Here is a 26,739-nt window from a genome sequence, read left to right on the forward strand (position 1 = left end):
CAAAATGTTGTAAGCTAATTTAAAAAATTGGTTTATATGAACGCTTAAAAATGTTTTTATAGGCTTTTGTAAATATTTTTCTTTTTATGTAACTAATATTTAAGAAGTATACTGTTACACAATAATATGTATTCATGGATTTGGATAAAAATATCACCCATTCTTAATTTAAAGGACAGGTTATGAGTTGTAAAAGTATGTCGGTACCAAAACATTACACCTTAATACTTATGTCGCAACTGCAATTAATCTTTGGACGAATTATTCTTTAACAATAGAATAATAGCTGTGACAATCAATTACTACATATTGCACATTTTACAAAACCAAAGATTTCTATCTCTGTCTTTTAGAATTAAAAAGTTCTCCCCATACAATTGATCAATGTTAATAATTATTTAAGTATTTAGATGTTCAAGCACAAGAATAAAAGTTACATTTTATTAACATAAATTAAAATATAGAAAATGTTACGACAGGTAGTAGTAACCCTGCTTGTCATAGACAATAATGAAAGGAAAATTTTATCTTGCTTATGGTTCGAGATCTGGGTCGATTATGTCATGGCGGGTTAGATGTTTTCGGCGCTTAATTTTATTGAATTTGTTTTGAATTGCGCCGTCAATGATCTCGTTCCGTTTGCGTTTGTTTGAAAGCGACGGCACCTGTACTTTAGTAATCGTTTCATAATCTTTTCAAATGCTGAAACAATTGCAGATGGGCCTACGTACGTTCATGCTAATCGCATCCAAAGTATGGAGTTGTTTTTGTTATATGTTTAGAAAGCACTACCGAGCGGTAAATATAAATTTTCAGAATTGAATCGTAAATTTGGTGAGTTGTAAGCGTTAATTGTGTACCTACATGTGATGTTTCCTTTACAGTTGGCTCAATATCAATCTGTCAAATATGAAATATATCCACTTTCGCCAGTATCTCGACACAGGCTGAGTGAGTACAATCAGTTTTTATCAATACCTTATTATTGTTATTGCAATTTATGGAATGATTTGCGACTGTGTATTTATCTTTAAATTGGACGCGTGTTATCTACCCATATGTATTGCGTTATCTAAACGCTTGAGGACTGCATCTGTATGCTTTCCCATGTAAACATGCAAATTTCATTCTTACAAGATTTGCTTTAAAATTGTTCTTGTATTAACTGTAAATATTTGTAAATGATTTATATTTGTAGTAGTGTTGATAAGTTTTTAGAAAACAGATGCATATTTTACCATATTGTTTATCATAAGTTTCTTATCTTGTATTGTATAACTCTTATCTTTTAATATCATGGACTAAGAATCGATATATTTTATTTTTGCAATTATTAAAGACTTCCTGTTATGGTTTATTAAATATGTAATTATAGACAAATGTAAGAAATACCAAGCCATGGTTATTGGTAGCAAATATCTTGAATTTCCAAATACTTCCTCTCTTTCCACTGTGCATATTTATAACAATGCTATTTATCTCTGACATAGACATATGCAGTCTATTTCACTATAATGTATCAACTGTACATCAATATTTTGTGTACAAACTGTATCTTATAAAAATAATCCTTGTTCTTATAATTTAATACAAGATAAATTCTATTTGAATATTCCAGCGGTGCATTTAGATACTCTATGAATTACAATAAAAATTATAATACACATGTCTGAATACTTATATTATTGTTGGATGCTGGCCTCTTCCAACTGATATTATTAGAAGTCTGTGGGTGAGGCAAATATCTAACAGTAGAAATCCTACAGCTGAAATTATGAAATGACTACATTATTGGAAGTAAAATAATTATGACAATCTCATTTCTTGTAAAAATAAGTCTATGAGATTTATATTTAAAGTATCTAATAGTTTGATTTAGTCCAAGTTCAATCCCCCTATGCTCTCAAGTATTCTGGAATGCTTAATACATATCAAGTGACAGTCAATACCAATGTACCCTTATGAGGAACTGACACCCAATTTCGTCATTAGTCATCAGCGATCTGATGAAAAAAGGCAACAGTCTAAGCCAAGAATCTTGGTAACATCTTTTATCCTAATTACAGAAAGAGTTTGAGACAGCCATCTGTGCTTTGTCACTAGAACCCAGTTGGTGATAATGCCTGTGGGAAAACTGGCATTTTCCAATATATTTATTTACATTCTTTTCTGCTACAATCTGTCCAGCCAGTTAAATTAAAGCACTGGTTACTCTTTGTGTCACAGACCTATGTATCTGCATTAAGTGTAGTAGCACCATTTTAAGGTAATTCCCACTCATATATCTTGATGATTGTCATTGAGGTGATTGCCAGGTCCTTCTTACCTCTTTTTTATTATTTCCAGAATATTCCTAGTTATCTTACCATGTTCCATATCCTCTAGTCTTGTCTTATCTCAAAGCTTTGTTTTTTGCTACTAACCGACATTGTCCTCATATTAAACAAGAATTGGCTTTAGGTAACTCAACTTGTCAAGAAATCCATGTGGACAATGGGTAGTTCTATAGTATGGACTACTGTATTATATATACTCTAAATATACCCCCGTAGGAGTCCTCAAACCTATGTTTCATACAAAATAAGCAATAGTTATTTGAAATAATTTCATAAGTGTTTAAAATTTAACACAATTATAGTGACATTGAGATTTATTAAAAAAGTGACAAATATAATCCTTATGAGAATAGATATTATCATCATTTCACCCTATAGTCACCCAGTACAAGACAAAGGCCTCCCTCAAAGACATCTATGGGGGGGAGGGGGTACCATAATTGCCATGCTTGGCAGGTTGGTTAACAATTGCAGTATGGTATTATCATATACAGAGGAGTTTGTTTGTAAACAACTTACGTAAAAAAAACTTGTGTACAATGGCAATCCTATATAATGAATGCATAAATTTTGAAATATATTAGATTGTATCTCGGCAATGGAACCCATGGCCTGTAATTGCAAGTCTTATACCACTGGACTACCACTGCTCAGATATTGTAAGATATTTAAAACGCTAACATTTTTGAAGATATAACTTGTTTTGTTTAACTTCAGTGACTCATTTAAATTTCTTATCCCCATAGAAATAACTAATGCTACATAAATGGTTTTCCCGACATAAATAATAATACAACGACATGACTTGGCAATCCAATCAGACTATAACAATTTTTCACATGTTTTTGTATGCTAATGTATGTTAATTTCTTCAAATCTATTCTAATATTATCTCTGTAAGTTTTATAAATAAAACTTGGATGGACTAACTTTCTACAGTGGTTTTATATTAAAAAAAACAATCATTTTGAGATTTTTGTGAACATAAAGGTTTATAGTACAGAGATTTTAAAATTATAAAAGATGTTTGTTCATTAAGGTTGTGCACACATATATGTATATATATATGTGTATATATATATATATATATATTGTGTTGAGATGTCTTTTCTTTGCGTCAAAAAGATGTTTCTTGTTATATTTCACCTTTAAATTATATATAGTATATACATAGTACATACTGTATGCTGTATACTTACTATTATATGTGTAACCGGAATCATTAATAAAACATACACACCCCTTATACACTGTTACTATTACACAATATCTTCTGTTTTGTTTTTCTTCTTCGTTTATGTTCACTTTTGTAATTTTTTTTTTACTTTGTAATTATATTTTATTTATTGTTTATATTTTGTTATATATAAACCTGTCTGCTGCGAAGCACCTACAAAGAAATAAATTAATAAAAATCATTGTTTATAGAATGTAGTTTAAATAATATATTTAGGAGGGTAGTATTTACACCTTTTAATTGTCAAATACTCTTCCAGTTAAAATAATTGTAAATTCTACTTTGAAACAACAATTTCTATATTTTTACTATTATCAGGCAAGCAGTTCTATAAAGAAACAGACAGTTGTATATGTCCCACTCTCTTTTTATTAGTATAACTGCATTTTTTTAAATCAGCTAGACAAGCATGGTCTTAAAAACTTTCAGGTTACTTGAAATCTGATATTGTCCAATGGTCATGGTAACCTAAATAATTAAAAGGAAGTTTGTAATAACATGGTGAACATTTAAGAACTCGAAAGTTTTTATCAAATCAGTACTATTGTACTACAAAATAATAAAAAAATCCTTCTAATGAAGGTAGTTTAAAAAAAATTGTCATTTGTATTTAAAATTATGAACATTATGAAAAGAGTATAAATCTTTTTCTATTGCATTAAGGAAAGTATTTTTAATTATAATAATTTTCTGTGATTAGTCACTATATGCCTTATTACCCTTTTTCGTCTAGTTATTATTGTCTCTCAAAGTATTATGTAAAAAAATCTAAAATATTTTTAGATATGTATATATAATGGTTTTTTCAGGTTTAGTGAAGAGAAAAATGCTTGTGTTAGATCTAGATGAAACGTTAATACATTCACACCACGATGCGATGTTACGGCCGACGGTGAAACCGGGGACTCCTCCTGATTTTGTACTCAAAGTGACCATAGATAAACATCCTGTCAGATTCTTCGTGCATAAACGGCCTCATGTTGATTACTTTTTAGATATAGTAAGTAAATTTGAAATTTATTATAACGATAATATAATAATTAAAATAGTAAAATGAATCATTAGATATTAACCTGTTTTTTTTAAAATTATTTGCTGTTGTATTAGGGGGACCGGAAAGTAATGTCACTTTCATAAGTTAAATTCACACAACATTTTTAACAAGTTTTTATTTTTAATCCACAATATATTCACCTTCATTATCAACAACCTTTTGCATCTGATGTGCTTTTCAAAATAAATAAATATCCAGTTTCTTCATGATTGCTCAAGCAGATACAAAAGTGTAAAAAAATCTATATTTACGCATTTACTTCTGACTTTAGAAAGCAAATTGACTAACTTGCACACATGAAAATATATTAAAAATATTAACCCAGGAATTATTTCTACTGTTTGATTGACAGGCTTAATGCAACTCATGTATTTAGACATTTCCTTGCACTGCTTGATGTGTTTGTTTATTTGTTGTTATGAAGTATACAAACTATAATTATGTTTATAAAAATCAGTCCATTCTTCCAATTTTATGATGTTTACTATTATGCCAAAAAATATATATACTATGTTGTTTAAAGGTTATGTGAACAGGTTTTCTTTTTAAATTTTATTAATTTCGCATTTTGTTTTAAAATTGCAAAAATTTAAGGTGTGCATCTTATGGCTATCTGTACCAGGCAAATTTGATTAAATGTATTGGAGACATATATATGAAAATGTGTTATATTCAAAGGCATTCCTATTTCCAATGTTATTGAGACGCACAAATTAATTGGAAATATGTGTAGAAATTTTAAAGAGAATTAAACTTAATAAAAAGCTTGTGTTCCTATTTCCAATAGTGATCACTCTGAATACTACTGAATACTGCTATACTGAAATGTGACAGGTCGATAACTTCTGGTACAGTCTGCAAGAAAAGATAGTAAACAATAATTAATTTTAATACATAGTAATCAAAATTTTATAAAAGCTTTTAATTACTGTTACATTATGTTGTTAAATATTTCTGAAACCATTGATTTTTAGATGTCTGCTCCTAGGGAATAGAAACAAATGACTGATGTGAATAATTATTATTATTATTCCCACCATAAATTAGCGAAATACAAACCCGATCATAACTTACCGGCATCTTAAGTATTATTAGGAGTGCTGTCATATACGTGTGCCATTATATCTAACTTCAATATACATATTTTGTACTGTTGTCATATAATTTTTGTAAAAAATATTTGTTTGCATGTTTAAAAAAAAACGCTTGCGATAATTTCAAATTTCGAACAAAGGCTCGAACTATCAAGGAGCCTGGCCACCCCTGGTACAGTATAATAAATTACAATGTATAGCTTATATATAATAAATCTTCGTGTATTTTTATTCAAACAGTTCAGTTTAAAGGACAATTATTTTCATATATTCCAGGTCTCACAGTGGTATGAACTAGTTGTATTCACAGCCTCAATGGAAATATATGGTGCGGCGGTTGCTGATAAACTAGACAATGGCCGGGGTATTCTGCGGCGGCGGTTCTACAGGTGAGGGACACAGAGGTCATTTAAATATTAATTTTCTATTAACAATTTGTAGAAAGAAAAATTTTCTAATGAAATTGTTTTCTCTTAGAAGTTCTCGTGAAGTAGGTTTACGTCTGTATGGACAAAATATCAACAAAGGATATAAAAAAAAGATGGATGGTATCTATGAAATGATCATTGTGATCATTATTTTGACCAAACTATGTCCACGGCTGGACATAGACCTCTCTCATAGATTCCTAACAAGAACAGCTGGAAGCAGCCGGTTTACAATATCTATCAATGACCTTAACAAAGTCATCTATCTCCACATTGGTCTACCTAGTTTTAAGTAATTACTCTGTTTTTGATTTATTTAGCACTACGCAAAGGCAAGCCGCATTGAAAATTATAAATTTCCTACAAAAGTTTGTATAAAGTATTAGGAAAATAATTAAAAAGATAATGGAAGTCGTTTTTCTCAGGTTATAAAAACAGTGATTAATATTTATGTAAAAAGATTTGCAAAAAAGTGTCTGTTAATGCCGCATATCTATTCCTTATTATGTAATGCTGCGATGATGTCAGAACTATGACTATTTGGATTTTGGGGATTGACAGAACATGAAAATCTAGAAAAATTTTGGTTTTTATATTAAAAGAGCTGATCCCGTCTTTACTAAGCTAACATAAAACATTTGTAATATTTGATGCAACCCTGACAATTTATTATTATATATTTCACATCAAGCATAAATTAATTAATATTAGTGAATAAACCTATATAACAGAGGTAACCAACCTGCGGCTCTTTGAAAGATTATTAGTTGCTCTCAATAAATGTCACTATATTTAGAGATAATATGTTCGTCAAAAGCAAACACTGGTCAGTATTGACCAGCGGCTGAAAGAAGTACTGAAAATTGCTGTTAGAAATTACAACAAATTTTGAACTGTCATAAAAAATTAAATAAATTTACTTATTATATAAATTCATTACAATAATTTTCTTCTACTGGTTATGTTTTAATAAATGTAATTTCTGTATTTTCTACTACTCTTTTAAATACCTGATGTAGTTAAAACATATTTAATTGCAGCTCGCGAAAAATTACTATTTTGGAAACCTACCCCGTACCTGTCAATGAGCTTGGTCAACCCTGCTTAATGAATATGTATTTAGTGTTGTAAAATATTTGTATTTTTGTTTTCAGACAGCACTGCACGCCGGAGCACGGGTCCTACACAAAGAACCTGTCGTCGATATGCGATGACCTCAACAGGGTTTTCATATTGGACAACTCTCCGGGGGCTTACCGGGACTTCCCAGGTAATCATTTTTTTGTCGTCGACAAATGTCTTTCTATTAATACTTAACCGTGTATATTTATTTATACAAGCTATAAATAATATTAAATGAGTAGTAAAACTTTCGATAATAGGTTTTATTAAATTGTATATATATCTATAGCATATCACTTTATCCTGTAATCGTTCTAAGATGCAAAAAATATTTTTATGCATTATGTCACCATCTGTGTTTGAATGACGACTACCAGCTGGTAGACGGTGAGTTGTCCTCTTAAAGAGGGAGCAACGACATAGGCAATGCAAGACCAGTCATCATGGCGATCTTGGAGCAGTTCTGTCTTTTTTTTATGGCACCCGCTATTGGAGGCCTCTCATACCCCTAATTATTTGGGATCGGGGTCTTTGTTTACAAATATTTTTTTCAGATTTTTCATCTTTATTCTTCACTTACTGTCATACTTCTCTATTCCTTTTATTTTTACCTTATTTCCATCACAATATCTTTCATTTTGTTCTTTCATTCCTTCTTGCTTTCATCGCCTTCTTTCCATCATCTTATTAATCTTAGGTGCCTAAGTACAGCAGTTCTGTCTTGCAGTGGGCGTGTATTGACTGACATGACAATGAGTCTTATTTAAGATGTTCATTAAATATACCTTTTTTTTTCAGACAATGCGATCCCGATAAAGTCGTGGTTCTCTGATCCGCTGGACGTGGCGCTGCTGAACCTGCTGCCGGTGCTCGACGCGCTGCGTTTCACGCACGACGTGCGCTCTGTGCTGTCGCGCAACCTGCACCTGCACCGCCTCTGGTAGCCGCAGGTACCTACCATCCGCCACTTACCATTACCATGTATGTTAAAGCCAATGTCAACCCTACCTTTTCTAGTTGGAAATATTTTATATTGACACAAGGTACCCTGTATCTGGGGGAAGGATAGGGTTATGTGGAATTCCTACCTACTAAAACCCTGGTAGTCAACCTTAATACTTTTAGAGGGGTTGCCTGACCTCCTTGGTTCACTATGGGCCTCTACACCCTGGTCAAAACCTCAACTAACCACACCTCACTGAGTTGTAGAAAAACTAGCAAGAAATACTTTAGCCCTATTCTTATGAATCCGGGCTAAAGAATTGCAACATAAACAACTTACAGTGTAACTATGTCTCAAGTCCTGACAAGGGATTTTTATAGCGGTCAATATCATGAGATGATTTCCGGTGTGTCATTAAATAAGATTGATTTAGGAAATTGATGAGTTTTAAAAATCTGGCCATATTAATAACCACAAATTCTTATTTGAAATTTTCAAGATACGGTATTAAAAATAGCAATATCCAAGAACTATCTGAATAAAAATCTCACAATAATATGTTTATCACACAACTGTATTATCTATTATCTATTGCAACATACTTTGTGTTGCGGGGGTTATGGGTCTGGAACATATTTCAGTGTTACTTTATTTATTGATTAGGTGTAAAATAAATAAATTAATTTTGTAATTTATCAATACTTTACAATGCAGTTGTTAAACGGAAGCGTATATTTGAGGTGAATGAACTGTCAAATGAGATTAGTTCAAAGCGGACTGTCAAACAGGCATAGTTCATAGTGAATTCATAGTTTTTCTGATAGAAGTATTATGTAAAGTCATTCTCATGTTATGGCTTGACCAAGGGATTTATTTTTGTAACCAAAGATATATATATCGAACGCGCCATGGTATATTACCAACAGAGATCTATGAGGAGCTAAACATAAACACTATTAAGAAAGAGTTAAAAGTAACTTAAAATCAAGATTCAGCGACTATAAGACCATATGAATGATGTTAAGAAGACTGAAAGAGGAGTAAACAATTAAAAAGACGGATATGAAGTAATTAAAAATTGTAAATTCTCTGTCCCTAAATGAGATAGGGGGAGACAAGAGGCCCGAATAAAGTGGACCATTTAAAAAAATCAGTGACTGGAAACACACTCGAACAACTTAGCTATCGCATTAACAACTTTCAGCTACTCTAAGCGACTGAAACACAATGTCATACAAAAACCTGGTGACATATGCTGAAACATGTTTATCTGTGGTTCAAGAGAGTCTTAAATGAGATAAGGGAAAAAAAAATCTGCTTATAGTTTGATACTGGTTGCAGTTGCAAACACAAGTATAAAAAAGGTTTACAAACTTGGAGATAAAAAACTTCTCTATTAGACTGTATAAACTGTTTCTTGAATTGTAAATTTAATTAAAATGAATTCTCCTTATTTTCAGATGACAATCGGCTTTTGTACAAAATGAAGGGTGCAGAGGCGCTCGATCCTATTTATTATTTTTTCACTTGTTAGGCTCCAGCTTCTATTCAAATATACATATAGAGATAATATAGTTAGAAAGTTTTAAGTTTTGTTTTTCTTTTCTGAATTATAAAAGGAAATAATTGTGATTAGCGTGTATACATAGACGGTGTATATTTTTGTAGCCGCCTACTGGAGTAGGACGCTGGGATGGTGTTGTCTGTGCAAGTGTACTCTATGCGTCTCGTTTATATCGCCTTTGAGTGAGATAGATGGCGTTATTGATGATTTTTAGTTGATAAATTTTAAAACTACCTTCGCTGTTAATGAGAAAGATCGTTGTTAAAATTACTCGGAAGAGAGATGAACTTAAGGATTTTGAATGATTTCAAGATAGCAATATAATTTATATACTTTGTAATGTGTTTACTGTTATTGTAAAAATTTTGTCTAAAGTATCGCCGCCGCCATTTGTATCTAAACCGTTTGATGGCAACAATGGTAGTAGCATATGTCATGTATAAATATTTGAAATCGGAACACTTGAGTTATTTTACTTAAAATTAAATTATGTATGAAACAATTTTTCTCCAATCAAAAATATTTATGATTATTTTTTAAGTAATTTTGAGATTTTGAACCTTTATATCAAAAAACTAAGTGTAGATAAAATGGCGCCCGATATACTGTCAATTTACTTATTAATACTGGCTAGATGTAATTAATTGATTGACCTAATTTTTTTTGTTTGTAGTTAACACTGCCAGTTTGTAAAGACCACTATACAATAACGAGTATTGTCAAAAATCATAATTATTTTGCGCACGAGTTTCGAGTGGTTTAGTGAACTTATAACTCCGATCGTCTTATTGCATCTAGGATAAATGAAATTAAAATTAAAATTCTCGGATCTCGTGTGTGAGATGTGTAGAAAGAAGTAGTGATTTGAATTATGTTTAATTTATACTCAAGCACCAAATTTATGTCGTATAGTTACAAATTTTAAACATACCAATGATGTCATCGAAAATGTTCCGACGTAAATTTCTGTGCAAACTACCAATAAAACTATTTGTAAATATAATTTTAGTGAGAACGGTTCACCGACTTCCGCGTGATCACGCTTGGGTATCGTATTCGTTGGGAGTCGGTAAATCGATTTGTATTATGTTATTAGGTTACTTCTAAGTCACACGCGCTGTGAAACTTAAGTACGGGGTACGCACTGCGACGGTGTGGGTACTTTGAGAAATCAATACAAGAGAAGAAATGACATTAAAACGAACTTGAAATGCAATGGTTAGATAAATTCCAATACCATTAATATATTAAAGCTCCTAAGAGTTTTCCGCTAAATGAAGAGACTCACGCTTGCGGGTGAGTTTTCGTAAAGATATATAAAAACAGCATAGTAAATTACAACGAATGAAAATTGTATACATTTCATTATATAACATGGTGGTAGAATTTCTAAGAATCCATTCTTAGCGCACTTGTACTTGATGAAAGTGATGTATATTGATAAGTGATGATATTCGTTCAAAATTTCAAGTCTCTAAGCCTTATGGTTGTTAATAAATCGTGATGATTTAGTTCATATGTGCAAGTCTATAGGTATCTATAATAATTTTTTGTTCTATTATTAAAATTCAAATTTGCATCATATTTTTTAAAAGTAGATACTTGTAGTACATACAATGTTTTATGTACTTCTCTATAACCACTATGATATATTGAATTTAATATAAACAATTTTAAAAGAAATATAATTATTATACACCGTTGCATTTTTAGTCTTAATGCAAATGGTCAGCCGTTTACGTGCACCGTCGTAGAGCGACGCCCGGTCTATGACAATAGAGTAGACGATACTACGCAACTATGTACAAAGTATACAGAATCCGTTTCTATTGGTTTTGGGTCTCACCATGGAGGTCGGTTTAGTTGGAATATCTAATTTAGCATGAAATCAGGAACGGTATGAAATTGTCTGCAGTCTGTTCGCGTTAATGATAAATTGTCCGTTGGCCTAAGTATGAGACTAGTAATGATTTGACTGGTTATAAATTGTGGCTAGGCCACCAGACAATGATACAGTGTTTTCTTTGCGAACAGACTAAAGATGTTGTTAATAAGTAATTAATTGTCATAATTAATCGAATTAAATGTATTACCTCTGCTTAGATTATTGTATAGGAGTGCTGTGCACCAACTCAAAGGATATAGTTTGAGTCATAATAAGTGATATTTATAAATGGAGTGGTTTTGTTACTTTCAATGTAAAGTCATAATATTGATCATTAACTTTAAAAATCATCTTAAGATAACATGTTGACTGGCACTCTGATTTTTAACGAATCAGGCTTACACGCACGGGTTTGTAGAGCCTGTGTTTATAGCAATAGAGGTTTTTCACCGACCAGGGATGGCCAAACTGCAACTCTTTGAATGATTATATTTGGCTCCAATTGATTGTCAAGTTATTTCAATATTTAAATTTATATAACCTATGTAAGCTGGGAAATCAAAAATTACTGGTGTGAATAATAATTATTATTATTCCATTATTGATTTAGCGAAATTCAAACCAATCATACTTAACTAACAGACATCTTAAGTATTATTAGGAATGCTGTCATGTATGTGTGCTGTACTTTGTTGCACATATTTTGTACTTTTATGATATAATTTCAATAAATATAATTGTAAAAAGTACCTGTTAGCATGTTCTAAATGCGTATTTAATTGCGGTTCACGAAATATTCAAATTTCGAACAATGGCTTGAGCCATTGTTCGAAACTGTTAAGGAGCTTGGCCATCCCTGGTATAAACATTCATGTTGAGTCTTATATTTCTTAACCGTTTCGCTAGCCAAAATTTTTTTATATAGAAAGTGATTTCTGGCAGGTGTATTGTTAACAATTTATTGGTATCCTGCCTGTATGTTTAAATTAAAAAATAATTTAATATTTTTTAAATTTCTTTAATAAATCTGCAAATTTTGTAATTCTGTGACAATTTAAACACCGTCAGATGCATGCTGACGTGATATTGAATATGATAAGTTACTAATATTAACTTAAATCATAGCTTTAGTATGCTTTATAAAGTAAGTTATATATCGAAGCTCTTGATTATTTATGACTTACATAACATAATATTTTAATCATAATCAGTTCATAGATAACTTTAAATATTCCGAAATAACAAAGCCATCTCCATGTTAAGATAAACTTTTAATTTATATTCAATAAATCTCTCCATCTATTTATATCACTTAGTTTCTGTAACGAGTGTAATTCTATGTTGAACAGAATTTTTATTGCACTATGGTTAAAATTGTTTTAAATATGAAATTACTTTCATTCAGTTAATATTATGTATTTCTTCAGATATCCATGAAAAACTAAAATTTAAACAATTTGCGTATCAAATAGCTTGTTAAATAAGGAGCAACAGGGTTGAGCTTAAGTGTAATTTTCTTTTAACATTATTAACTAAACCGACATCCATGGAGCAGACTATAAGAGGTTTATTATAGCTATTACGGTATTGACTATTTACCAGTCTACGTATACACACAACAAAAATGTCTACCACTGAAACATTGTAATATATAACATTGTTCTTAATAGATATTTTTTGTCCACCTTTGCTGAATAAAAGGTCAGTGGCTGAAGATTTCAAAAAGAGAACAGTTCTTATGATTTTCAAAAACTAAAATTACCCACACAATACTCAAAGAATTTTTTATGTAATTAAGTCCCAAAATTGTTTTTTTTTTCATTGAAATGGCTTATTAGGTAATATACACATTCGTTTTTTGTAGTCGATATGTGTTTATAAAATTTACTTTTGATTTCATATGTACAATCGGTAACATAAATGTGTAAAAATAAAATTTTTTATTATAATTCGTATACTCTTATTTCCAGCTTATAGTGCAAAGAGGTCAGTGGTAGAGGTTTGTTATTTTATAAAAGTTTAGTTTCTCATTACATGTTCCAAACAGGTAGAAACAATGGCCAACTATGGTGTTTGAATTGTGGTGACATTAACATAGAAGGGATGCCAAAAGTCTGGATATATGTTTTCTTATCTAACTAACTTATTAAAATTTTAGATTTTATACTATAAAAAGTAAAGTTTATCATCACTTTAGCTGCACGAGGTAGTCCACTGTTGGATCAAGCCCTCTATTTTTAATTGATTGTAAGCAACCTGACTCCAAAATCTTCCGACGACATTAACAAGATCACCTGTCAAAACTGGACGGTCTCTACTTGAAAACCTTTCTGCCCCAGCAGTCTTCTATTCTGCATGTGACGTACCCACAACTTGAAAATCCTGGACTATGTATACCTGATATGATACTTTGAAATTAATTCGGAGTATACCCCAAGTAAAGTTATAGTTTATTAAAGTTTAAGCATATTTGGCCAGAGCTGGATATAAGTTCATGTCTGAAATTACTTAGTCATCTCTTTAGCGGTGAAAGCATGCACTGAGAAACAGTATTTATAAAATAACAAAGTTCTAAGACTTATGGGCTCTTCAACTGTAAGTTGTTTACGGTTTGATTGAGCAATAGACAGTGTATCGTTTAAACCAAATAGTTGAAATATGTAGATGTTAGTTTGAATAAGAATTTATATGTTACTCGCTGGCAGTCTGACCTGGTCGACCTGATCTTAGATCTCCCAAGTATTACTACAATACAGTATTCAGTGGAAAGTTCCAAGCTATATCTTTTTTAAAATTTCACAGAGCTCGGTTTCAGTTCAGTTATGTCCGAGGATTATTCAGACAAAAATATGTTTTATCTTCATATCAACACAATCAACTTTATATGAGAACAGTTAAATGTAGGGCGTTACTATTGGTTTTCGTCTGAATAATCCTTAATTGTCGAGTTCCTAATCTGCGAGTGAGTTGAACTCGCATTTTATGGAAATGTTTTTTCTACTGTTTTTTGTATAGAATGTAATTTTAAAGCGAAAACGTGTCGGAACATCGTCAACTCGAGCAGCGCTTCGAGATTTTTTTAAGATTAACTATACTAAATACTGTATATACATTGACGGATGTACAGTACCCGGCGATAAATATTGCACATCGACCTTTGGAAAGAGACAATCAGCTAATTTCGACTTCTTAGAGTATTATCTGTGTCCCACACCACCTATGTGACGTTTTGTCAGTTGTGCGACAGAGATAACGCTCTACGAAGACGAAATTAGCCGATTGTCTCTTTCCAAAAGTCGATGTGCAATATTTATCGCCGGGTATTGTATCTTAGTGTACAGTTTAGCATTATGGCATTGCGCGACATCTAGCGGTAGAGTACGTAAACTTGTAATTGTTTATTGATGACGATGTTTCGATGACGCTTTCACAACTGTCAAGCTCGTAGGAGTCAAATTTTTACGTACGAAATGTCAAACTACCCTCAATTGAATTAGTAACTATCAGGTAACAATGTCTGTATAAATAGTTTTCATTCATATCAAGTGTACCATTATTGAAATTCACAGGGTGATTACATAATGAGATTATAAACATTTTTATTTTTCTCATCTATAACGATTTGTTCAAATTGTATGGACGTCATTACTCGCACTCGGCAACACCTATGGCATTTATAAACGGTGTAACAAATTCCGTTCGACGCCTGTAAAAGATAAGCTAACATATACACAACGCATAGCACAATATATATTAATAAAATATAAATTATTTTTTTAATCATCTCAAATCACATCCCTGTCGAATACATAAAGGTAGAAAACCAGTGCGACTTGTTAAATGATTTGTTACAATTATTGTTTCAATTGAAATCTAATGGATCCGAATTAAGGCAATTTCAAATATCTCTTAGAACCTCATTTATAACTTTTAAGTTTATATTTACATAATTCCTTTATAGAAGTAAATGCAATTTTTGATCCCGTGCACCATAGATCCATAAATATCGTGATAAAAAGGTGATATAGTGTGAATAAAACAAAATAATTTGTAAGTTTAGTTGAAAAACTTTGTGTATATAAGTGTTTATTATAATATTGTTTAAATTAAACCGGATGTAAATGAAATATTAGAAATTGCCTTCCATTAGTACGTTGTAGATGAGACAATATAAACGCGCCGTGTTGGTGTGCGTTGAGAAAGTGGAATTGTTTAACAATTTTGTTATTTCGCGAATGATCAAAAGTTCAAAACTATTTGTAAAATAGCAATATTAAATCGATTTAAAAAAAAAACCTCTTGTTTTATTTTAAAACCATAAAAACAAAATTTATTGACTACTAGCTAGGTTGGCTTTAAACTTCTTCTCCAAGCTACATTTTGCTAGTCTAACTCAATCTGCTCAAGAAATCCAAGCAGCACCTGGAATACTTAAGTAGCAGTCTCCTTTTTCAGGTATGCATAAATTAAACCAATGTTTGTTAAGAAGACCATGAGCAGTAAAGATTTTTGCCAACAAAGGCGGGGCTTCGCCAGCCAGAGGTTTCTGAAGTAAACATGAGCAGCAGTTGACACTCACTTGTATATGTGTATTTTCATTTTCACAACAATTTTCAGTGAGTCGTTTGATTTTAGAGATTACATTGTTTTGGGTTCGTCTTTAATTTTTTTTTCGAAAATATGGCAACCGACGTAAATGAATTGCTTTCAGTTTTTAAAAAAATTATTAAAAAATTTTACTTTGGTCAATTATTCAAAAATATAGATTTTATTATAGATCGCCTCGCGCCGTAAGACCGCCTCTTGTATTGTTTCTTTTTTTTCCTCTATTATTGTCTATGGTGTACAAAAAAGTACAGTGTTAAAAAATAAATATTTTCATAACCATATCTTTGATTTTTACATTGTTTGCTATAGAAAATCTTAACTAGCGTCGTGTATTTTTTGGAACGTGACCACGACGCAAAGTGAATTATTGGCGTATTTTAATGACGGTTCTTCAATAGACAATCTACTATAGAAGGCAGTTAAAGTTAGATAAGTTACACATGAGCCGAGCCGGTCTGTCGATCAGGCGATTACGGTATAACTCCTTTCAGCGCGACCATTAGAGAAATGGTTACTTCTGCTCTAATTTGCTCTCCCTATAACGCTATAGCAGTCGACCTATTGTACTTATCTTTGGAACGAAATTCTATAATTAATTCTACAATTACGAGGTCAATTATTATGCAAGCATGTATTCTTAACAACTTTCCTGGTATACACTATTAAACATGTATTTTCTTTGCTTTAAATAGTGTAAGTCACCAAGATCTATATTGAATTTTATCATTGTTAGATTTTCGCCTACAATGCTGTGTGATGAACTAACAAAAAAAACTCAGTTAATTTTGGTGGTTTTTAAACATGTCAGACATAGTTATACTTTGCCAGAGATTAATAACCTTTTTATTGCATGATAGATCCATTTTGAATTACCGTACTTAGTTTAATCATTTAATTTTTTTAGGCAACGTTTATATATTAACAATATAAATATTTGTAACCTAAATAAAAAAATATGCTTACGAAAATTCTTTACGTGTAGATCACGTCGCTTATATGAAACATTCCTGTCATATATAAATAAGGGATTTTTGGCCTTAGTCCATGAATACATTTTATACATTTATGCGTCGATATATACAATTAACCTATTTTAAATTATTGCGATAGCGCCATCTAACGCCATAAGATAAAAAAGCGAGGAAGCTTTAGGGTATAATAGCATTGCAATTACCCAAATAAAAACAAAAGGTAACAATAATTTTTGTTTATATTTGGATTTATCACATTTGGATCACTCTTTAGTTTCGGCTATAACAATTGGCTTTAGTACCTTTTATTATTAAAACTAGGTTCAAACATATGGAAGACAAAAAAAAATTGACTGCAATTAGCAAATCACGTCATTCATCAATTTGAACATTTGCACTTGTGACAGTTTACTACAAGAGGATAGTACAGAAGGTAATGAAAATGAACAAAACAGATACAACTCGATAGAAAGGAAATATTGAATAATTAAGCCAATTAAATAAATAATCAATAACTCTGTGATATATAGTAATAATAAGTAAATTAAAAATGTTAATGTTAAATGGTTAATAAGTATATACTATGTAAATAAATGAGATAACAAAACCTGTAATATTAAGGAACCAGGCAAAGGGGAAGTGAGGCAATGAATAAATGGTAATTGGTAAGAATAAGAAAGATGGAAAAAAAAGATAAATCATGTGAAGAATGATAGAAGAGTATGGAAATACGAAAGAAAGTAAAAAAAAAGTATTAAAAGATAAAAAACGACCCAGTCCTTCCCAAAGATAGAGGTATGAGGGGCTCCCAATAGCAGGGTAGATAAAAAGAAACTATTAAGTTTGAATTGTACTATCAGTATCAAAAAGTAGAATATCCTCTTAAACCCACCATATCACCTTGAGGAGATTCAATAAACCAGTCAAATTAAGATATCTTTGGTTACTTGTAAAAGATATAGACATAACATCTGTACTATATACCAAGAGATGATATTCTGATACTATTTTTGGAAAGTAATTGTTCATTAAAAATGCTCTTTTTTGGCTTTTTTGTAGTACTTTGCTGAACTGAACTGAAACTGAAATCACTAAAATACAGCAGTTGTTTAGTTAGAACTGGGTGATGAATTGATACAAATAATAAAACTTTATAAAGTATCACACCTTTGTTCTGAGGTTGCTGATTATGTCAATATTTTAGAAATAATGTATGGCTCAAGTGAATTTTGTAGAAATAACTCAGAATTTTACAAGGTATGTTAGAAATGATGATCTTTGATAAATAATGTAAATGATGAGCACAACCACATTTGGTTACAAAAACTAGTCTATTAAAATAAGAGAATACAGACTGCTATAATATAAACTGCTCTATACACATACCAAGATGTCAGAGCACTGTGTGGTAAGGACAAAAGAGGCCACAAAACTAATCTGAGCCAATCATTGTCATAAGTACCAAAAGCCCATGTGACAAATCAAGTGCCTAGTACTCTAATGTAAATGGTTGTGATAATGAAAGGAGTAAAACAATCTTATTACTTCATGAACCCTTTAATTTGAATATTCTATTTAATCTTCTATTGTATGAAAATTGTTCAGAAATTTTGTTTTACAGATATCTAAACATCTTACAAAGGTTTTTTTTTCAGTTTTATTACATACAGGTGCCATGAAATATTGTTTAAATAGGCCTGAAATTATATTTTCATTTGTTGCAAGCATCAAAAAGTTTTATACAATATTAAAAACATAACCCAAGGGTTATTAGTGTAATATAATTAAAACATACAATTACATTACAATCCCATTGGGAATTCAAAATTATTATTATTATTGAAACTTATGTAGCTGTAAAATCTATATCAATAAAACAGGCAATTTGAATTGATACAGGTAGCAAAAATGATAAAATCATTAAAAAGAAATTCAATTGAGGTGATAACCTACCGTTGACTCTTAGCATATTTTAAAAGAATCTATTCAATGATAGATTTACGCAATTATAAGTAACAATACAAATATTATAAAAGAAATTCTACAATTTGTGATATTAATTTTTCTTACAAAAACTGTCTCTATTCATATTAAATTCTTTTTTTACCCTATTATAAAATAAAAATGGACGAAAGTTTTTCATCATAACTGTTAGCAAAGTGGAGTTATAGAGAAGAATATGGTGTTTATCTATTTGTGTCAATGACAAAATCAAATAGGAAATATAGTACAAAATAAAGGTATTCAAGATGTCACTGTAATTTACTGGAAAAAGGATATTTCAACCTTGAATAACAATAGCATAAATTATGCAATCCTTATAACAAGTTGTACATACATATTTCAAATGTCAAAATTGTCCTTAAAAGACCATTGAAAGAAACTACACATATGTAAATTTTTACAAATGTCTGTTGAAAAGTATTGTCATATAGCATCTACATCAAATAATAAATTCTTTGCCACAAATAGCATTTTTAAAGTAACGAAATTGGAAGTAAATAAAACTTAAAAAGTAACGGATGGATAACTAATAGTTAATCCACATGAGATAACCAACAAATGTCAGCAATATTGTTTTAGGTTAAGCTAATTTCAGGTGTCCTGCTGTTGTCAGAGTCAAAAATAATTGCAGACAATGTCGCCCAAAGTACAATTAACTGCATACTATAAAGAAAATATCACAATCATCTTGTCCAAATGACATTTTAAGACATTCCAAATCAGAGCCACCATTATAATTCATGCTCTGTACACATTGTAATGCGGTCAAAGGTTTAAAACTTATTTAAAAATATTATTTCCAAACAAGTTACTATAAAACTAGAAGGTCTACTCAACATCTTTTAAAGGATTTATACTTCAAATTACAACTGTACATGATGATTGCTAGTTACAGCCATTTGTGAAAAAGAACTTTATGAGACCGAAAAAGCCTTTTCTGAAAAAGATTTTACATAAGCCTCATGTAACTTGTTAACAAAATCAGCATCATGTTTAAGAAGGTAGTTGAATGCTTGGAGTAGTTGATTTCTAGTTAATGGCTCGGGAGAGGGCTGGACGTCACCACCAGTAGTTACAGTGAACATTGTCGGAGGCATCAGAGCTGGTTTCTGCTGAGCAGTCAGAGTATTAATAAAAGGAAACATTCCCATCTCTTCAAGCTTGTTACCATTAAAAGAGCTTACCGAGTGACCAATATCTTGAGATTGGTTCAAATATGTTGCCAACGGTGAAGTTGGTTTTGGTGATGAGATGTGCATAAGATTAAGCTCACTCTCCAAAGGATTTGGACCATTAGCATCTACTGTATCTAGAACTTGTATTTTCTTCATGTTCGGTATCCTCTGCTGGCTTTGTGATTCAATAGGTGTGGATTTTAATGGAAACCCACTGTTCTGCCTCATTGAACAATCCAGAGAAATGTTGCCATTGGCATTTTGATTCTCTTGTGGAGTGACAGACCTTTGTTGTTTTTCTATATGTTCAACAGAATGTGCAGGATTACTCATAAGCCTCTGAAGCAGCAAAGGTGCTTCGCGCGAGTCGGACGGTCGCGGACCAAACAAACCCGGCGAAGGAAGAGAAGACACTGCTGGCATTTGAGCTGCTGCGCCACTGCCGGCTTTAGCAAAGAAGTCCATCACGCTTTGCGACGTCATGTCGGGAGCTCTAGACGGCGTTGACTCGGTCTTGTTAGTTATACCTTTATTAGAATTAAAATCATCCTGAGCTTTGCTCAACATGCTAAATATGTCAACCGGAGCGCTGGACTTCGCAGGTGCATTATATACAGGAGTTTGCGCCATATTATCACCCGGTTTCATCGATTCTTTCACAATGGAGTTCAATTTCGTGGCTACTCTTACACACTCGTCTTTATCGTAAAACCATATGCCATAAATACGACACTTGGCATTCCTATAAAGTAAGAACGGCTCTTTTAACTGTAATTCTATTCCTTTCGAAACGGGCTCTATTAAATTATTCGTGTTTAATCTGTTCATAATCACCAAACTGTGGTACGGTTCACCATTTCTACTGTACACAAACAATGCGCCTTCGATATTAGTTTTCTCCCATTCATTTTCTTCAAAAGTATAAAGAGCAACGTGGGTAGCGCTGTCTATTATTTCACGCGCATACGGATCTGCCCTCTTTAGAGCTGCGAAATTCATACGTAGACCGGTGTCAGCCATTTTATCGCAACAAAACACTACTTTTTACACAACGAGCATCACAGAAAAATGACAAGAAGCAAGAACTAAGTTAATCGCCATCTTAAAACCGTTCCGATATTTGTATAGCGATATTTATTTCATAATAAAATATATTAATATTTTTGTTATGATTGTGTGTAGGTAATTTGAAATTAAAATTGTATAACAATATCTATAAAGTTAGTCAGAGATAATGAGTGGACGTCGTATTTACTAAAATTTTCGAATAATTGTCATAATAAAAAATATTTTTTAAAGTCAATATGGATACTAACAAACTTACTAAATAATTAGCGGTGTAGTCAAAGTCTCGCTTGTTGTACATAAATATATTATATGGTGGGGAATGATAGTTTTCCGAATTATTGGTAATAGAGTTCCCAACAAGAGAAGTAATGAGATTTTTCCAATAGGAAAGTTTTCTTTTCCGGTCGTCACATATCATTCGTCTAAAACCCGAGTTATTGTTAGATTACAAATGTTGTTGAAATCTTCGTTTTATGGTTCCTCTTAATTTGCTACTATCGTAATCAAATAAATCCGTTACGTTACATTTAATACAAAAACAACTAATGCTGCATTCGTCGATACACTTTTGACAATAATTAGTTTTCTGTTAAAACTACCTCGGGGCAATTAGTTAAACAGGGGTATGGACAAACACAAAAAGATTCCTGATTGCTAGTCATTAGGCACACTTAGGCACGTTATGATAATGGAAATTCATAGATTAAGAAACGTAATGACGATTAGGTATATCATTGTTTTACTTCCGAGACATAAAAGATTACACACGAACTTAATGTATCAAAATTGTTCTGTTGCGTCAGTACACTGTGTTATCATTATCAACCTCCTTTTGTTTATTGGTCTGTGTCAGTCTTGAGCTACTCTATACTAGTGACACATGGTCAAAACGAAATCGGTGATATTATAAATTCGAAAACAATAAAACTTTTTAGACTTTATTATTATTACTTTAAAATATCATATATAATTCAAAGTACATCTTTAAAATATACCGGCTTGCTTTTGCATAACAATTGTATCCAAGCTTATGTGCATAAAACTTTTTAAGTACATTACTCAAAGTGTTAAATTATAATTAATAAATATGCCTGAAGCTAGAGTTCTCGTGATAGGGAGCGGAGGGCGGGAGCACGCTTTGTGCTGGAAGCTGGCGGATTCTCCTTACGTAAAACAAATTTTTTGTGCACCCGGTAGCGTAGGAATTTCGTCAGTAAACAAGGTTGAAAGTGTTGATATAGACCTCAAAAACTACTCGGTAAGCTAAAAAAATATCACAAAATATTCATTTCATACCATGTTAAGTGATCATATTAATTAATGTACTCAAATAGCGATAAAATTTTTATGTTAAAATTTTGATTATAATTTTTTTTTTCTTTGCCGTTTTCTACAAACTTTTAGAAAGTATTGAGGTTGGCAGGGATTCATCTGAAACGACATGAAAGTGTGCGATATTCCAGAATCCAAAAAATATTTATTTCTCTATTTTTTATCTGAATTTTTTCATTACCCATGGTCAACTGATACCCACCTATGATAAAACCTTGGTAGTTTTATCAAATTGCTTATAAATATGATATATGTTTTCTTGCGGTTAAGTCATATTAAAAAAAAAAAAATTTGAAGAAAGTGTTATGTTGATAAACTTTGACCCCAAATGAACTTCTACCAAAACAACTTAATAAAAAAAATTGTTTGTTAGAATAATGTCTTTAGCAACTGGATATAAAATTTAATCACCAGATTGTGACTGTGTTTGCAGTTCTACCTAATGTAAAATTTTGGCTATTTACGTAATATAATAGTTTTAATTCACAGAAAGTTGGCAACTTATTCTGACTTAAGTATGAAAAGAAATAGGAAGTTCATTAAAATTGTTAAAACTTTAAATAAATGTGCATATTCAAATAAGACTTTTTTGGCCCAGAATTTATCAGGGTAATTTGAAATACATGTAAAAGCTTCAAGGAGTGATATATACCTCTTTCTATTAATATATAGTACACCTTTTTCAAAAATCAATGGTTTCAGAAATAATACAATGATTATATAGTTGAGATTATTTTTTCAAAATTAATTATTGTTTATATTGCCAAATGTTATAGGCCTATCACATTCCAAAAGATGGTGATTTTCCAATAGGTGAAAATTTTTTAAATCTTTTTATTGACAAATCTGTATATTCATAGTGGTAAATCCTTTTAATCCTTCTATTAAGATTGTACCACCACTATCAGTTATCAGTATGCTATTTAAACTTCCTAAGTCAAGACAGAAATTATAAATAAATTTAACAAATTATCCCTTAAAAATACTAACTATTTGTTATAAATTTATGTAGGCTTTAGGAAAATGGTGCAAGGAAAATTCAATAGACCTAGTAGTGATTGGCCCAGAGGATCCATTAGCCAATGGCATTGTGGATGCACTAACACCTTTGGGTATTCAATGCTTTGGGCCATCAAAAGCAGGAGCAGAAATAGAAGCTAACAAAAGTTGGTCCAAGAAATTTATGTTGAAATACCAAATCCCTACTGCAAGATTCCAGTCTTTCACAGATGCCAATTCCGCTAAGGAGTATATTAAAAGGTATGAATATATTTTTTAAAAACAGATATTATAGTCTTAGCTTCTTTTTCATCATAATTTTAGCCGAAAGACTTCCTCAATTTGACAAAGGCTTTTCACCAAGAGATTTCAAATAGGAAACGGTTGAAAGATGCTTGCTTCCAGTATCTTCCAATGACCTTAACAAGGTTGTCTGTCCACCTTATAGGGAGGAGTCTTTGCAAATATGTGCAATAAATTGCAGCGATGGAAAAAAAATATAGTAAAATACATCATAAAAACAATACACATCCCTCGCCATGTAATTAGCTCTTGAATGTAGCAAGCTTTTGACAATAGTAGAGCCTTCCCTAAGTAATAGACAAAAATTTAGGAATAGATGAACTAGTTTTTTTTTAAAATAAATTATCTGGAGTTAGTTACTGCCCGTTTTCAGTAAACATTGATTTATGGGACATCTTGTATATATATTTATTTAATACAACCCTACCGAGTTTCTTGCTAGTCCTTAATAGCGGGCATTTTATGAACTGAAGTAAACTTAATTTAAAGCTGAAAAATATAGACAATTGTATTGATATCTTACATAATAAAGCTATTTTGACTTTGACTAATAAAAATTCAAAATCTTTCAGCGCTCCTTTCCCAGCATTAGTGGTAAAGGCTTCTGGGTTAGCTGCTGGCAAAGGTGTGGTGGTTGCATCAAATAAAGAGGAGGCTTGTCAAGCTGTGGATGAGATCCTAACTGATGCCAAGTATGGCTCCGCAGGACAGACAGTTGTCGTTGAAGAACTTTTAGAAGGAGATGAAGTCTCTGTGAGTAATAACATTAATAATAATGCTTTATTATAGACTGATTATTAATTTTTAAAATTAAACTTGAATTAATCTATCATAATTAAGCTGTCTAGACTGACTTTGAGGTGGATTTCTTCTCATGGCTACCTAAATTATAAATCTGAGTAGATTCTAACTTTACATTATTTTTGATAAGTATTTCAAATAGTTGATTTTTCTCTATATTTGTGGGCAATAAGCTTAGTCTACTATATAATTTTAAAGTCTTTTGTAAAGCTTCAAAACTGAAGAAATCAACTGACAAAATTAAAGGTAAATTATACCATACCATTATCATATTCATTTTGGCTGTATATCTTCACTGCTGGACATAGTCCACCACTATAGATTTAAAAAAAACTGAGTATATTTATATTTAAAGAAAGATTTAAATAAAAATTTAGAGAAATATAACTTTTTAATGATTCTAGATATATATATGAATAAATAAATATTTATTTAAATTGTTTTATGAAGAAAATATCTATGATTATTTGCGTAGTGTTTATTTAATCTGTAAATAAGTTGCGTCATTCTATATAATTATGTTTTTTTCGTAAGCCGCCTTTACCTCATTGAAACAATCGATATTTTTACGCCAGGCATAGTATCGCGGGCGATAAGCCGGGGTCATTCGGCACAAACAAACGTTGACTCCCGAGTCATCGCATTCGTTGGGGTCCCGGATAAGATATTCTTATTAACTTCGGTTATGTTCGATGAGACGTTTTCACTCCTTAATTGGTTGTTTTTTTTTTACGTTGCCATGACAACGCATGTTGCCAGACATGAAATGTGCGTGTATTAGTGATAAATTTGTTTTGACTTTTTGAGTTTGTTATCTGTTACTTTTATATTTTGTTACCGGAAAATTGTGAATTTGAATTTCGAATTTGGAATTTAAACATTGTTTTTTACGATCATTGTGATTTAAAATTAATTCATCATTATTTCAGCAATAGGACCATTATTAGATCTAAATAATAGTTTAGGCCACTGATTGTTTAAAAGTGATTCTAGGTGTTAAATATTATATAGATGAATCTATAGGAAAACATTTAAAGCTTTTAGTGTAAAGATGTTAGGAAAGAAATATTCCTAATTTTGAGTAAAAAAATAATTAATAATAATATAGGTTCTTTATTTCATACCCAAAAAATTTGCCATAGTTTACATATTTCAACACAATTAAATTTTAATTAAATCCAATCAAATTTATTTGTTTTTGGCCCTTATTTACTGGTATGAATCCTATTTTTGTAGAAGCTTCTTCTAACCTGTGCCAAGACTCTCAGTCCTGGGTCTTTTTCATCAAAATTGTTAACAGAATTATAAAAAAAAATTCCTTCTGACTTTCTTGTTAGTTTTCCTCTAGGTGCGTTAAAATCGTATTTAATGATGCTGTTTTGATTTTGACACTTATTTCAAATCACCCTGTTTGAATGTGATCACTTTGAAATATGTAACATTAATTTATTTCGCTATTGGGATGCGATAGATCGATAACTTCTGGCAGTACAAAGTCTTCAAGATAGTAAATAATACTTAATTTTATTATGTAGTAATCCGAATTTCTGAACTATCTCCCTTAATAACCAAATTGTACCCCCAATGGGGGGTGGGCCCCACTCTGGGAATCACTCTACTAGGTAATAGTGTCATTTTAGTGATTTTGTAGACACTTCTATTTTGTCGTTTTCTTGTTAACTTATAGCATTTTTTTTTGCTATTTGAGATCGACGTGCCAAATCACATGCTAGCGCCGCATCATCAGTAAAACACCTACCTTAATGAAATACTCGTGTTTTACCCGCAGAATTTTGATTTTTAATTAATTAAATA

The 26,739-nt window shown here is 31.3% G+C and overlaps 3 protein-coding genes across 5 annotated transcripts in view; 2 read left to right on the forward strand and 1 right to left on the reverse strand.

The window, feature by feature from the left end:
- Positions 1–552: 552 nt before the first annotated feature.
- Dd (CTD nuclear envelope phosphatase 1-like protein dullard) lies at positions 553–13,612 on the forward strand. Its single transcript, XM_068777002.1, has 7 exons — positions 553–798; positions 885–951; positions 4,383–4,573; positions 5,998–6,110; positions 7,304–7,419; positions 8,070–8,221; positions 9,675–13,612. The coding sequence occupies exons 1-6, from the start codon at positions 700–702 to the stop codon at positions 8,213–8,215; spliced, it is 732 nt and encodes a 243-aa protein (XP_068633103.1). The 5' UTR covers positions 553–699; the 3' UTR covers positions 8,216–8,221; positions 9,675–13,612.
- Positions 13,613–18,805: 5,193 nt separating this feature from the next.
- Positions 18,806–21,537, reverse strand: DCP1 (decapping protein 1). Of its 2 annotated transcripts, none has more exons than XM_068777154.1 (2): positions 20,431–21,537; positions 18,806–20,358 (listed from the first exon to the last, which is right to left on the reverse strand). In XM_068777154.1, exons 1-2 carry the CDS (start codon positions 21,439–21,441, stop codon positions 20,161–20,163), a joined length of 1,209 nt encoding a protein of 402 aa, XP_068633255.1. In that variant the 5' UTR covers positions 21,442–21,537; the 3' UTR covers positions 18,806–20,160. The 2 variants fall into 2 exon arrangements, with proteins under 2 accessions (XP_068633255.1, XP_068633256.1); XM_068777155.1 differs by having other exon boundaries at positions 18,807–20,355.
- A 779-nt stretch (positions 21,538–22,316) lies between these two features.
- The window catches only part of Gart (trifunctional purine biosynthetic protein adenosine-3 Gart), a 40,051-nt gene continuing 35,628 nt past the window's right edge, over positions 22,317–26,739 (forward strand). Inside the window, exons 1-3 of one of the 2 annotated variants that reach the window (XM_068777657.1) lie at positions 22,317–22,747; positions 23,834–24,081; positions 24,696–24,876. In XM_068777657.1, the coding sequence (XP_068633758.1) occupies positions 22,577–22,747; positions 23,834–24,081; positions 24,696–24,876 (600 nt within the window). In that variant the 5' untranslated portion in view covers positions 22,317–22,576. The remainder of the gene's footprint in view (positions 22,748–23,833; positions 24,082–24,695; positions 24,877–26,739) is intronic. The other variant, XM_068777656.1, reaches the window with a different exon arrangement.

Source organism: Battus philenor, unplaced genomic scaffold (genome assembly GCF_028537555.1).
Source record: "Battus philenor isolate CCGP_79_NKW_IND1 unplaced genomic scaffold, ilBatPhil1.0.hap1 SCAF_13, whole genome shotgun sequence".
Lineage (NCBI taxonomy): Eukaryota > Metazoa > Arthropoda > Insecta > Lepidoptera > Papilionidae > Battus > Battus philenor.